The following is a 13,425-nucleotide window of genomic DNA, read 5'->3' on the forward strand; positions in this document are numbered from 1 at the left end:
TTTTCAGTTTATCGAGTGCATATCTTTCACAATAGAACATGTCATGGAGACAAAGCATTAAAGCTGCACATTGACGAAAGCAAATGAAACTTCAACAATACTGATTCTGTTTCTCTGCTTCAGCAAAAAAAAAAAACCTCTGCACTTTTTCTTGCAAGCCCGCATACCTTAGCTGGAGGAATTTATTTTCTTAGCTCGCAGAAGTGCAGCAAGGCTTGTGTCTACAAGCACACTGCTGATTGCATCACATGCGAGACATCCTTTTACTGGAGAGAAAGAAAAAAAAGAGAGGGTAGGTGAGCAGTCAAAGCCCAAACCAGGAAACAGGAAATCGTGACAGGCAGTGAGGAGACCTGGTTCACGATGGCACTATGGCTACATCTGAGAGAGGTAAAGGCCAGCGGAGACACCAGGAAATGACCCTGCTGCTGCTCCTGGTTCTAACAGCCGGACTGGCTGGACGAGGTAGGTGCGGAGGCCGCTTTTTCCCGCCGAGAACAGTTGTGAATGATACCATGTGTGACTGCTGAAAAGAGACGTGAAATCACCAGGGGGGAGATCTGTGATCTGGTGTGGCTTATGAGAGCTGGACGACAAATGTGATCATGTAAATTAGATTGAGTTATTTTGGCATTCTTTTCATTCCTTACTGTGTTTCAGCCAGACAACAGTTGTTCAGACTTTTTAAACTTGCTGGAATATTTTAACATGGAAGAACAGGTTTGCAAATGTGATCAGTTCTAAGGATAAATCAGTTGTTGCATGCCTACTCATGTTTTTTTTGCTACCAGTGCAGTTTATTTAAGTTCTTTGTGGGAGCATAAAATAAGGCGTCTGCTATTTCCTTTACAAATATGAGAAACAGAGATAAGTGTTTGCTCTAAACAAGCTTCTGTTATCGGTGTTCTTGAGATAAAAGTAGGCTGCTTTCAAGTAATTTTCTTCAGATGACTACAAGAAAGCTTGCAAATGAAACATGTGTGTAGCCCTGCTCCCTGAAATAAAAAAAAGAAATGCGCAAATTAAATTTAAGATTGACTTCCATCTTTCCTACAACTTATTTGGTTTTGTCGATTAAACCTTCTTTGCCAACATGCAGTCACATTATAGATGTATCACTTTTCTCAGAAATGGGAAGCGGTCAAAAGAATACAAAGAAATGTAAATTAGCATCTGCTGGAACATTGCTGCAAAGGGTTTCACCTTTTTATGAATAATTCATTGTTAGTGTCACAATGGACAGAAGTATACAAATGAGTATTAACTTCCTGCTGTACAGCGGCAGGTAATTTAAAGGGTCAAACAGACCTATTGGAACTGGCATTATTCTTTAAGAAATATAACGGGGGTGTTGGTGTCACAATGATTTTATAATATTCCAAGAGATCTGAAAACAGATCCTCCAGTTCACAGGTAATTTAAAAGCACCGTAAGTGCAGCCATAAATCAAACATAAACTAGTGCTGACACGTACACGGTTGAGTCAGTGGATAATCACGGCAGGACCTGGTGAATCATTCATGCCTCGCTATGAATTTGTATTGATGAAGCGTTCAGACACGGAGTCACAGTGGTGTTTAAGGTCACCCCGAGGGTTGCCATGTTCATCTCCCCTAGGGTAAAGTCAGTGAGACTCTGGAGTCCTGTGATTGACATACCTGTGGGGAACCTAGGCTAACACAAAACTGTCTACGCTTATGTAGCCATTAGCTTAACCAACAGGTTGTGCCTTGTTAAATTTTACTTGGTTCAGACCTCATGCTCATTATTGGCAATATAATGGAGAATGTAGTTATTCATTGGTACGGTACAGTATATAATGTGATGGTATAAACTAGTATTTTTTTATTGAATGAGCTCTGTTTGCAGCAAGCGCTGTATTTTTTTTAACGTTTTAAGGCTTATAAAGAATTCACTTGGTTGAGTGGCATGTTTTCTTTTTGTATGTGTCTGTTATTTCTCCAGTGACCCAAAAGGATGTGTACTGCTCCTTAAACCCTTGGTCTGATAATATCATTCACTGGAATTTGGTCAGGCCTGCTCAAAATTTAAATATTGAAAGAAACTACCCTGCTTGGCTGAATAGAGTAACTGGAATGGGAGAGAATCCACCACGAGTGCCTTTTCTGCTATAACTGCTATAACCACCTCCACTCTTATGATAAGGCTATATACTAGAGGTCAGGCACTGATTGGGCGATTAGGCCAGGCTCGCAGTTGGCTTTCCAATTGATCCCAAAGGTGTTGGATGGGGTTGAGGTCAGGGCTCTGTGCAGGCCAGTCAAGTTCTTCCACACTGTTTTCGACAAAACTATTTTTATATGGACCTCGCTGTGTGCCTGGGGGCATTGTCATGCTGAAACAGGAGAGGGCCTTCCCCAAACTGCTGGGGAAGCACAGAATCATCTAGAATTCGATGTTATGCTGTTGCATTAAGATTTGCCTTCACTGGAACTAAAGGGCCTAGCCCAAACCATGAAAAACAGCCCCAGACCAAGGGGCATCCAGGTACTTTTGGTCATATATTCTACCATCCGTGACCACCATACCAAGAATGGTGTGTAAGGAGTTAAAACATCAATGGTGATGTCTGCATGGTCCTCTAACAGCATTTCTATATTTAAGCTTACTATTAACAAATACGCAAAGCAGAGGCTATGCTTGTGTCAATGGAAAGCTAAAAAGAAATTCAGCTGAATAACGTTTTTTGTTAACACCATTCTCTTGGGTAAATCTGGAACGGTTGAATGTCTGATATAATTTAATCATTCAATGACTTACACTAAGCATCCACTGATCAACAAATGACTCTTTCGGAAGGAAAAAAAAACAATATGTATTTTCATTATTAATTTGCTGAAGGGCCTGAAATGACCAGAAATGATTTATAGAAACTTAATTAAGCACTTAAGCTTGTTCAGTTGAATACCGCATCTTTAGCAAAGAGCAGTTATTGCTCATTAAATCATGCCGGATCCCATTTAGTGTTCCAAAAAATGGCCCCATCAAACACAACCGACTGGGAGCTCGGCAAGAACAAAAAGAACTCCCCCAAGAACAGCACTAGGAAACACACACTAATCAGTACTAATGAACAGACCCAAGGATCCTGCCTGAAATCCCCAGCTTCACCCTGGTCTGATATGAGTGCTCAACGTGACTCACTGTCACTATCACAGACCCATCAACACACCCGACTCTGCTTCCTGCTGCTGCATTGAATCATTGGCTTACACATCTCCCTGGCAACACTGAAAGGCGGCTCATGCTGGTGCTTATATGTGTGTTTTCAGTGCGCGGTGAAGATCACGACACCACAGGAGACGAGGCCATAGAGGACGAGGATCCAGGTAAATTCATTTAAAAAGGCTGGAGGTTCTGCAACAGCTTGTCTACACTCAAGTTTATGAGAATTGTGGGGAGTAATTCAGTTGCCCGCAACCATGTTGGGTAATCCTGCTTCCCCCTCTGCCTCTTCCTCGTTCACATGCTTACTCGGAGAGAGGTGTTTACCACGCTGTCTTTGGACACGCGTGGGCGTGTCCGCTCCCACACCGTGTGTTGCGGTTTCCTTTGGCAGCAGTGCAAACCTTGTGTCATTTCCTCTTGCGCTCACAGCCCTGAATGCGGGAGATGATGATGTCATACCGACAGTGGATACTGCCTTCACCACTTTGCATTCTCCAGGTAAGCCCCCTGTTCAGTGGAAGAGTGAGGATGGTTTTCTGATCTTAGTTTTGCATTCACATTTAGCAGAAACTCTGGATTACAAATCCAGAAGGACTGGCCCAGTTTACTTTCATAGTTTTGTTTATATTCAATCCAAATCAGCTGAATATTTCCTGAAGTAATTCAAGAATAATTCAGGTAAAGTACCTTGTTCAAGGGTGCACTGGAAGAGCCTCACCTGAGAACAGAACCGGCAACAAATCTCTAAGTCACAAGTTCTATTCCCTACCCACTATTCTACACTACTACTATTCCATTGTAATAGGGACCGCATAAGCATGAGTTCTCCATGTGAAGACAACTGTTTTAACAGGAAAGGGACTTTCAGTCTTAGAATATGGGCATGGCGTGAATCATTTCTTAAACTACCAGGAATCTCTGATGAAGTCATGAACAAGGACGCAGGATTAGCCTCCTGCTTTGTGCTGTATTTTAATGCAATTCTCGTGGAATGTCTGAACGCAAATATAATGAGTTCAGGCTCCCCACACAGCACCTCTCCCAGTAATACAGTATTATACTGTAATATAGGTGGTAGTAGTGCACAAAGAATTTAACAGCAACTTGTAAGGGAATCTAGCTCTGGTCTGTGAGCCAATCAAACCCAGGTAAAGGGTCTGATTGGACATGCCCAAGAATTATAAATTGTCCACATGAGAGTGGCCCTTTGGCATTTGTGGTATGTCCAAAAACACACTTTCATTTTAAAATGTCTGTTGCCTTTTTGTTTCCACACTTGTGTGCTTGTAAAAGGATTGTTGTCTGAGTAGTATATACAAGTGTATCCAGCAATAATGTTCACATAGCTGACCAGAGATACCCATGACATGGAATTCATGTGTCATTATGTACCATTTACTTATTTAATTTTTGTTCTTCATTGTCAGGAGAAGAAGGGGACATTACACCAGATGACAATGGCTTATCCGGGGAAGGAGAATTGAACCCTCCATTAATCACAAGTAATGGTCCCTGAAACACATATATGCTCAGCCTATATTTTCAATCTTCCTTTTCAGATATTGAAAATTACAGTATCTGTCTGAGCGGAGCTTTATATCACCAACATACGGCTTCCAGCAAGAATATTGCTGAGATCTTATGATACATTGAGGTTTCCTTTTTCTGTATGTGTTCATAATATCATTACATTTTATAATTTAATGTTAATTTCAGTGATGTAGGCTATTGTACTGTTAAATGTTTCCGTCTGCAGAGTTACAGTTGAAGCTATAATTAATTGTTTTCAAAGAGTGATCTGGGCGGCATAGATGTCTTGTTAGTAGCCTGCGTGCTAATGGTGACCTTGTTAAGCAGGTAATGGAAGTTGTTGTTAAGCAGGGCGCGGGAACCCTCTGCATTCACCAGGCGACGCTACAGACACTCCGCCGGAGGAAGATGAAAACCTGGAAGCGTCAGACCTGGACCCCCTTATGATCATCATCCCGCTTGTGCTGCTCTTACTGCTGGTTGTCATCGCATCCCTGGCCGCGTACACGATCAGCCGGAGGAGGGCAAAAAAACACAGCGATCCCAGTGAGTCGAGCTGAGCTTCATCTCTCAAAAGAACTTTTGTTTGTGGTTAGAGTGTGAATGATATATATATATATATATATATATATATATATATATATATATTTGCTCACGAGTATATATGCGAATGGTCTTCATTCTTGGGGTTCATGAATCGCCAAATTTATAATTGTGCTTCTTGCCTCTGGTTAAAATTGAGATTTATGACTGTGTTCCAAACACAACATATGCCAAAAACATGATCGTTCTCTGTTTCAGGGCATTTGACAGAAGATGAGATCTTGCATGGGTGTGAAAATGAAAAAATACCAATGTAAGTAAACAAAAGCTGTCACAAATTCAGTCTCCTTTGGTCCAGTTTAGAATAGGCCTTTTCCACACGAACATGACCAGATCTACCAACGGAGGGTTTTTTTAATTAATGTTTGGCTTTTTCTAAAACCACGGGGTGCCCTATTCTGCTGCGCTGCACTGTATAATACATAGTTCCAAATTTGGGAGGATAAAATTAGGGAAATTTTGGGGAAAAGGAAGCAAGATCTCATAAAATCATAAAAGATTCCTTTTTCAAAGTGTTCCATAGATCCTTGACATCAAATTGTAAATCACATGCTAAAAGGGTGACAGATGCTTTCTGGAACTCTGACTAATGAGCTATTGTTAACTTGTATTTGGTACCTTTAAGAAGTGACAGCACCACTTGGTTGCCACCATCATGTTTCACAACATGCACTTTTAAAACTGTCACACAACAGTTACGACAATCCTATTTCCTCTGGTGATGCTGAATGCAATAATCAACATTGTGACTCCGCAGTGAGGTGTGTCTGAAGTGACGGCGTGAATACATGAGCTTATTGCGCCCTTGCAATGTGCTGCAATTTCCCTCCGGCTTGCAAGCTTCCACCCATGTTAGGGTTTTTCTGAAAAGAGAACTAACACCTAGTTCCCTCGTTGCAACTAGCTTGCATAGGCCGACAGTAGGCCGCGGAACAAACACATATAGGTACTTGTCCTCCGTGAGAAACCCCCTCCCCAAAGGCCATGGCCTAGCCCTATTTCTCAAGCCAACATTTAATTGCTTGAGTGGGAAATTATAGTTCAAAATGGCTAATTAGCTTCGCCAAGCAGGTTTGCCACTGATAAACAGACAAGCTGGGGCAGCAGGTTATATGCATTTCTTTGCATTTATTTCACATGCAATTTTCATTATTATTTGAGAGCACAGCATAGAGATCTAGAGAATCAAGAAAAGAAGAGCGTGGAAAATGAACAAGGTGATGTCTGCCATTCGGTGTGAATAATAGATAATTGACGTCAGTCAAATAAGTCAGGCTACAGTGCCATCAGCTGGACAGAATTGGTATTACACATACGTAAAACGTTTGTTTTTTAATGGGTGAGCATTTGCGACCCGATTTGTCTGGACCAAGTACAAACAGTGTGAGGGGTGAAAATCCTGACGTCATCCTTTTAAAATAAATATAAGCTAAAATTGTGACATAGGCAAGAATCTGTGCCCTGAGCTATGTCTGCCCATCATCTAGGCCCATGTTTGAGGATGATGTCCCATCGGTACTGGAGCTAGAGATGGAGGACCTGGAGAAATGGATGGTAAAAGACAGTGAGTCACATCTTTAAATTACATTCAGGCTCTGGTAAACCTCACCACTTTTTTTCTTTTTTTCCCCTTTTTGCTCAGGATTGAGACGGTGACAATGGATAGTCTAAACATCCCTATCTATATCCATTATTATATCACACACACTGTAACACCCTCTTAAAGTAATTAATTGCTGTTAACAATGTGAAAAACGAATTACATGTGTTTTAGTGTAATTCACCCTGTACTGCTGGGCCATTCAAATAGAACACACTCTCCTGCAGTGCAACACTTTCACCAGTAGAGGTGCCTCTTATACTACAAACCTCATCTTTTAGCGCACAGTGTTGATTACATATTGAATTGACTGCTTGCTGATTTTCTTCTCTTTAAAAAACTTTTTTAAACTTTCTTAACATTCTCCACTGGATGATATTTATTGAAGACGTCCATGTAACATGAATAAGAGGCTCACCTCTCAGCTGAGAAAGGAAATGCATGTGGGAAAGATTTTTAAAAAATCAATTTATTTTTCTTTGTATATGTGACTACTCGGTGTTCCCCTTGAGCCAGCGTTCTGACTCAACATATACCTCTCCCCTGAGAGATGTACTGTACGGAGTAACAAAGTAGATACGATTCACAGTTTATACCAGGCTATGATTTATTAGTCTCTAAATCTCAGCCAGTGATATTGTTTATCTGCCTAATTTCATTATTTATACATTTTTGACAGCTGGGAGAATCTGTGTGGATTCTGCAGGAGATGAACGCTAAGAGGAATACTTGGTGAGTAGGTTGCTGACTCTTTTTATCTTTTTATATCTGAAGAATTTGCTCCAGATGATCTCCTTTTTCCAATGCCCCCAACCCCCCTCGAATTTCTCTTCAGTGTGTCACTAAGGTTACCAGCCGTGCAGCCCCATTATATCACCTGCAGGATATAATGACTGCTTGATTCTCACACTCTCTGAATGATTCCGTAAGGTTACAAGACGAGACAAGATGGGGAAGGCGTCACGCCCTTGAATGCAACGCCCGTGGCTGGGATTTACGGGAATCGGGGAGCAATAAGTGACAGAGCGCTTCCGGCTCTCATAACAACACCTTTGACTAATAGCGAGATAGGAAACGGAGAAGTCTGTAGTTCTGCAATATGTTTTCGTGGAAATGTGTGAGACACTACTGAGCACTGTTTCTTTTTCTTCTGTGGTTGTAAGATAACATATAAACTTTGGGAAAAGAATAAATTATTACTAACTAATAGCATGGCTTTTTTGAGGTACCAATATAAGTCGTGGTAAACGTTTGGTGTTTATTTTTTGTTTGCTCAGAAATACAGCATACAGGGTTTTTTAAAATCTATTTACATAGCATTTATTTATCTACATAACAAATATCTCCTATATTTATTTGTCATTCCCATAGCTGTAACCGTGTGTATGATCACTGCTCCAATGGGGAATAATAAGACAAGTAGCCGTGGCGACAGCCCCTCCCACTCCGTTCAGGGCTGTGCTGTGTCACAGTTGGAGTGGAGTTCACAGTCACTCCGAAGCCGTGGTGTGTGGAGGGAGAGCCCCTCCACACTGCTGCTCCAGCTCCATTCTAAAGTCCTCCCAGCCTCATGGAAATGCAATATGCTATATATTGATTTTAAACAGATATTAAAACTTCACAATATATTGGCAATTTTACTAATAATTTCCATTATTTTTTGAAAAATATATTGCAATTAAATATATTTCCATTTCCAAAAATATTTACAATTTATTGTAGTATATTCAATGTCCATATAGGACCACACTCTCCTCACCCAATCACCATCCTTGATGGACAGGAGAGAGAGGTAACCCCCCTTCCCTCACAGCAACACAAGCGATCAATAGCAGTCAAAAAACTGAACTCTGACTGTCTGGAGAGATCACAGTACCACAGTCAGGTGGAATTCAATGTCACTGAGTAATCCTTACCCAATTCCCCTTCTGGGTTTTAGCTAACACTTAACACTGTGTCAACAGTGAGAAGCAGTCCACAAGAAGCAATTAGACAACCTGTACATAACCCTAAAACTCTAATCCTGACCCTAGCTCCCAACCGTTACCCCAATCCTAACCTCAACATTAACCCTGACCTTAATCCTAATTATAACCTTAACCCCAACCCTAATTCTAATGTTAACCCTTTGCCTAATCTCCCAACCCTAACCATAATCAAGACGTTTAACTTAGTTCAGCCTCAACCCTAGCTCGAAACCCAAGCTTCTAACCATACCCCCAGTGCAAACTGTTTCCACTTTTTAAAACATGGTTTTTCAGTGTATATGTATGTTTTATTGGTCATAAAGAAAAGCTTCAGGCTTGTCCTCGGAGATCACAGCTGATTCGTCCCGCGGTTCGTCCCGATGCCACCCCCGTTCCCGCCCCCGGGTCCCTGAACCCCGAGCCCCTGGCAGTCCCGCCGTAGCCCGGGCACTTTTAAGGCCGGAACAACTGCGGCATCTGTTAGCCATTACCCGGGTAGCGCACGCACGTTGTGGCGCAGCCGGGGGGAGGGAGAGCCTCGCGTTGGGAGCGCTGAGGTCAGGGTCCGCCGGGCAGAGCGTGAGCTCGTGTCTGTGACGCAGAGACCTCTCTGCTATCAGGGCCGGGCCTGCCGTAAGGACACCCATGATGGGGGAAACCGTAGAGAAAACGAAACGGTTCACTTGAGTTCAGCGCTATGCTACGAATGCAGACTGCTAACGCAAGAGCAAATCTGAACTATCGATGAACGCATGGCGCATTTGTTTGCAGGTGTAGAAGATAACGATGATTCTGATGCGCCTGCTAAGTATGTAGCTGTCTTTAAAAAGATGCTTCCATTACTGAGCGGATAACTCTTGCGGGAGTTGATGTTTTTTTATGGCTGCCGTGTCTTTTTCTGTGTTTGGGAGAGGGCGTCTGTGGAGCGGATGCACAGATGTTCTCTGTGTTCATGTGAAACCAGAAGGGAGGCACCGAAAGCAGTGGGAAACTGAAACCGCGCTGCTGGTTTTAGGCTGCTGCCTCAGTGTCCCACCCGTCCTGTCCCTGCATCACAGGGCAAGGGGTCTGACACCGCCTCCCCCATCCCTGTCCTGTCCACACACCCCCCCCCCCCCTTGCGTGGGTTTCGCTTCGCTGTCGGTTCTGGGAAATGAGGAAATCTCCGTCACAGCAAGGCCAAAGGGCCACCGTATGCGCTCAGTCCAAACATTCGCCTTCCGTCTATTCAAAACGCCGCGCGGGCAGCCGCTGGAGAAAAACAAGCAGCGGCGCGCGGCGGAGCGAGCGAGTCTGAACAGCTGCTCGTTCTCAGACGCGGCGCGAGCCGTCAGCCCTGATTCGCAATCGCCCGCGATGCTCAGCCGCACCGACGCTCCGCGAGGACGCGCCGTGAAGGGTGGACCGCCGGCGGCCGGGTCACCTGGCGGCCCTCTCCCGCTCAAAATTGACCCGGGTTTCGTTTGCCGTTTGCACTCGTACGCGAGCTCTCTCCTGGGGGGGGGGGGATGCCTGGCTGCTGCTGGAGGCGGTATCTGCGGGCCAGTGAGGGGCAAGCAGGTTCCCTATGGACCGAGCTGAAAAGCAAAACAGATGGAGTTGTGTTTTGCTGCCAGAGGCGCTGTCTTTCGCCAGTGAGATGTTAGGCGAGGTCCTGACTTGCTGTGGCTATTAAAGAGAAGACAAGGGGTTCCCTGGTGTTCTGGAACATTCCCAATCTGGCTCTCTCCGTCTGGCAATTGAACCAGCTCCAAGTTGATACATAGTAAGCGCCGTGCTACAAAATGGGTGTGCGTAATTCAGGTGGAGGCCACACAGGGAATGGGACTGTGCACTGTGAAAACAGAATGTATCCATGTATATATTTGTAAAGGAGGGCCTATGAATCCTGCGTAAAGTAGGGCAGTTAAATGATTTTAATCAGCTGCCTGAAAGTGAATTGTGATGATTTATCTTGCAGTGAGTCATAATTTGCACAAAAATTGAGTTTCATACAATTCTGGGGGAAAGGGGGGTGGGCAGGATTGAATTGGAATATTTTATTTTGAGCCTTAGAGTATTGAAATATCAGACGATTATTAATGGAGATAGCTCGTCTGAACTGACTCTGTTCTCCTTGCAGGGTCTGTCTGAGGCGTGACACACGCATCCCTGGAAGTCCGTGGACCATTCCTGTGGGTTAAGAGATCAATTCACTGTACGCCGCAAAACCCCATACGCACCAGCAACGCTCCCTCAACATTAAACCAATGCCTACGGACAGGCATTTCTGGAAACGCTGCTGAAGCGCAGCGAACAATGACAGGAACAAACAGGCCTATTGCTTTTTTTTAAAAAAATGAATAATTTATATGAGCGATAGAATAGTGCCCGGGGTGATTTTAATGCTTTCTTATTAACGCATACATGAATGCAAGCATGGACAAGCAAGCAAGCAAAAAAAAAAAATGAGCCTGCATAAGCATGCATTACTACATGTTTTGTACTGCAAAGGCAATGTAACACGCAGCCTACGGACTCCTACAGGCAGATTGTGCCCCTGGGGGTGGGTGATGGGGCATTAGGGTTGAACTCTTCGCAGTGCCCCAGGTCATGTGATCTCTGTACAGCGTGCGAGTGTGTTTTTAACACCTTTTGGTATTCAGGCTGCAGACATTTCAGCTCGGCGCTCCGTCTTCCGTTCTTGGCACGCCATGCCGTTTTGCCGGGGCGTGGTCCGCCCTTGACGTCACCGCGTCTCACCTCTCGCGTCATCGCTGTCAAACCTCGAGGGCTCAACATTACAAATGGGAGAATGGCCGTTTGAGATATTGCAACACTGCAGTAATGCTCCTCTCGGTCAGGATGCAAATTAATATGCGACGGTAATGCGGGAGCGATGCCAACAAAGCTTTTCATTTCCTCGGCTTCGTTAGCGCGCTGGCTACTGCATGTGTTTTGAACAGTCCCTTCCTGGACGGGCTCCTGTTTTTACATGCGTAAGCTCTGCAAGCTTGCTGAAGCAGCTTTAGTATAAGCTTTTCCTCAGTGTTATCTGTTTTACACTCGTCCAAAATAGCCAAATAATGGATTCAGTATGTCTGACTTGTCAGTACATACTAGTGTATCCCCTGTTGTCAGGTCCTATATGATAGCACAGTACAACAGGAGCACTTTCAACGACAAACCGCCTGGTGTTTGTACAATTATGAACAACAAGACTTTCAATGTGCTTTCATTGTTTTTTGTTTCTGTCCTTATTTTCAGATTTTATACTTGTAAATATAAAGAATATATTTTTAAATGTTCATGCTTTTTTACTCTATTTTTACTTTTTTAAGTTCATTGTTTTGTTCATGTTGGTAGAGTTTTGCTTCTATTGATTTTTAGCAAAAGAGGCAGATACGTATTCAATTTGGAATGGGATTTGTTATTTGTTCATTACTTTATATAGGCAAGAGGGTATATACAGTAAGTGCCTTTGAGTCTCGGGAATGCTATCCTGTCATGCTGAAAAGAGTGTGTGTGTGTGTGTGTGTGTGTGTGTGTTCGCAATAGCAATGTGGATTAAAAAACGTATAACTGGAGACAAATGAAATGCTGAGTGAATGTTCCCTAGTCACAGGCCTTATCCGCTTGTCATCGGGCCAAAACCACCGGCGGAGCACGCTCACCTGCCGTTTGTTGGCTGCGGAACCCGGGTTCGCCCCGGTGCGCACGATGCGTCTGTAAACTGTCACTCCTCCGGCTGCTCCTGACGGCAGAGCCCTCCGCTCTGAGTTCCTCATTTCCAGTGGGTGCTGTGTACAGCTGTGCATCGCTGAGCCGTAATGGAATCCGTACGGGCGGAGGCAGCGGACAAGGACAGAGACCCCGTAAAGCAATGCATATAAATAAGGAATCCGTGGCACCGTAAATGGGCTCCATCTTCTTTTTTTTTTGCTGTTGCTCACCACTGGTCCTGGACCTAGAGAATTATTTTGAAAGAAGTGCTGAAGGCTCTTTTTTTTTTTACCCCCGGGTCTACTGTGAATTTCTGCGCACTTCACTTAAGTGTGCGAAGAAAAGCTTGTATTTCCCACCTGGCTTCAGATCCAGTCTCGAATCCACCTTTGCAAATTACTTTATTAAATGCCTTTTACTTTATTTTACTTTTTATTGAAAATTTGGTCACTGTCAGCTTTTTTGTTCAGATTGCTGAGGTTTCCTTTGGATTGTAAATAATTTATTTCAGCTCAAGCATCTTTTCTCAGTTTTGTTCTATAATGCTTGTCTACATCATTTCTAAATAAAGCTGAGCTACATTTTAAATGTCAGTTTCCTTCTTGTGTGTACAAACAGCAGACAAATACATACAACATATATTTCGGTTATTTATCATAAAGCATTGAACACCTGACCTAGGGTACCAAGCGCTCCACCCCCCCCCCCCCCCCCCCCCCCCAAACTCTTTCTCCCCTCCTCTCTAATTTGGAGCCAATCAGGTGGAACTAGGCCAGGTGTGAAGTGTCTGGTGGCAGCGGGAGTAGCAGGACCTGATTTGATGTACAGCCGGTT

The 13,425-nt window shown here is 43.7% G+C and overlaps 1 protein-coding gene across 3 annotated transcripts; it reads left to right on the plus strand.

The window, feature by feature from the left end:
* Positions 1-314: 314 nt before the first annotated feature.
* Positions 315-13,179, plus strand: tmem154 (transmembrane protein 154). 3 transcript variants are annotated; one of them, XM_035418139.1, is made up of 9 exons: positions 315-465; positions 3,294-3,350; positions 3,619-3,687; positions 4,617-4,691; positions 5,068-5,265; positions 5,521-5,575; positions 6,810-6,886; positions 7,602-7,654; positions 11,012-13,179. In XM_035418139.1, the coding sequence occupies exons 1-8, from the start codon at positions 372-374 to the stop codon at positions 7,640-7,642; spliced, it is 666 nt and encodes a 221-aa protein (XP_035274030.1). In that variant the 5' UTR covers positions 315-371; the 3' UTR covers positions 7,643-7,654; positions 11,012-13,179. The 3 variants fall into 3 exon arrangements, with proteins under 3 accessions (XP_035274030.1, XP_035274031.1, XP_035274032.1); XM_035418140.1 differs by having other exon boundaries at positions 5,071-5,265; XM_035418141.1 differs by having other exon boundaries at positions 5,098-5,265.
* The last annotated feature ends 246 nt before the right edge of the window (positions 13,180-13,425 follow it).

Source organism: Anguilla anguilla, chromosome 5 (assembly GCF_013347855.1).
Source record: "Anguilla anguilla isolate fAngAng1 chromosome 5, fAngAng1.pri, whole genome shotgun sequence".
NCBI lineage: Eukaryota > Metazoa > Chordata > Actinopteri > Anguilliformes > Anguillidae > Anguilla > Anguilla anguilla.

Bases quoted from the DNA above. Each gene is read 5' to 3' on its own strand.
- tmem154 (XM_035418139.1), top strand. From the start codon at position 372: ATGGCTACATCTGAGAGAGGTAAAGGCCAGCGGAGACACCAGGAAATG. The intron at 3,688-4,616 runs GTAAGCCCCCTG...CTTCATTGTCAG, and splicing joins CACCACTTTGCATTCTCCAG to GAGAAGAAGGGGACATTACA. The intron at 4,692-5,067 runs GTAATGGTCCCT...GTTGTTGTTAAG, and splicing joins GAACCCTCCATTAATCACAA to CAGGGCGCGGGAACCCTCTG.